Here is a 347-nt window from a genome sequence, read left to right as displayed (position 1 = left end):
TTTGCCTAAGTAAATGGGTCCGCCAATTACGTCCCAACCCTTTCCCCCTTCATTTTTAATCCATACCCCACCATTCACAGACAAAATCCGGGAACTTCACTAACTTTCCACCGCAGTCCCAGAAACACATTGCCGAGAGAAACAAAAGCAAGAATACCTTCCAGTAAACTGACATCTAACTCCTCCAAATATCGTACGTACACATATATTTTCAACAAATTTATCAATTCGTAAGATTTATTGAAAAAAACCTGACAGAAAACTAAAAGTCTGAATTACCAGTTTACCAATTTAGAAGAAAAGAGTGCTATGCGCTATTTTTCCTGAGGTATAAATTTACGCACTGT

General features: G+C 37.8%; 1 protein-coding gene across 1 annotated transcript in view; it reads right to left on the bottom strand.

Moving 5' to 3' along the window:
- LOC144226375 (RNA-binding motif protein, X chromosome-like) overlaps positions 1 to 130 on the bottom strand; it is a 10623-nt gene extending 10493 nt beyond the window's left edge. Inside the window, exon 1 of the mRNA XM_077757799.1 lies at positions 67 to 130. Within this exon, the coding sequence (XP_077613925.1) occupies positions 67 to 130 (64 nt within the window). The remainder of the gene's footprint in view (positions 1 to 66) is intronic.
- Between the last annotated feature and the right edge of the window lie 217 nt (positions 131 to 347).

Source organism: Crocuta crocuta, unplaced genomic scaffold (assembly GCF_008692635.1).
Source record: "Crocuta crocuta isolate KB4526 unplaced genomic scaffold, BGI_CrCroc_1.0 scaffold783, whole genome shotgun sequence".
NCBI classification, from domain to species: Eukaryota; Metazoa; Chordata; class Mammalia; order Carnivora; family Hyaenidae; genus Crocuta; species Crocuta crocuta.
This window is presented reverse-complemented; position numbering and strand designations above follow the sequence as displayed.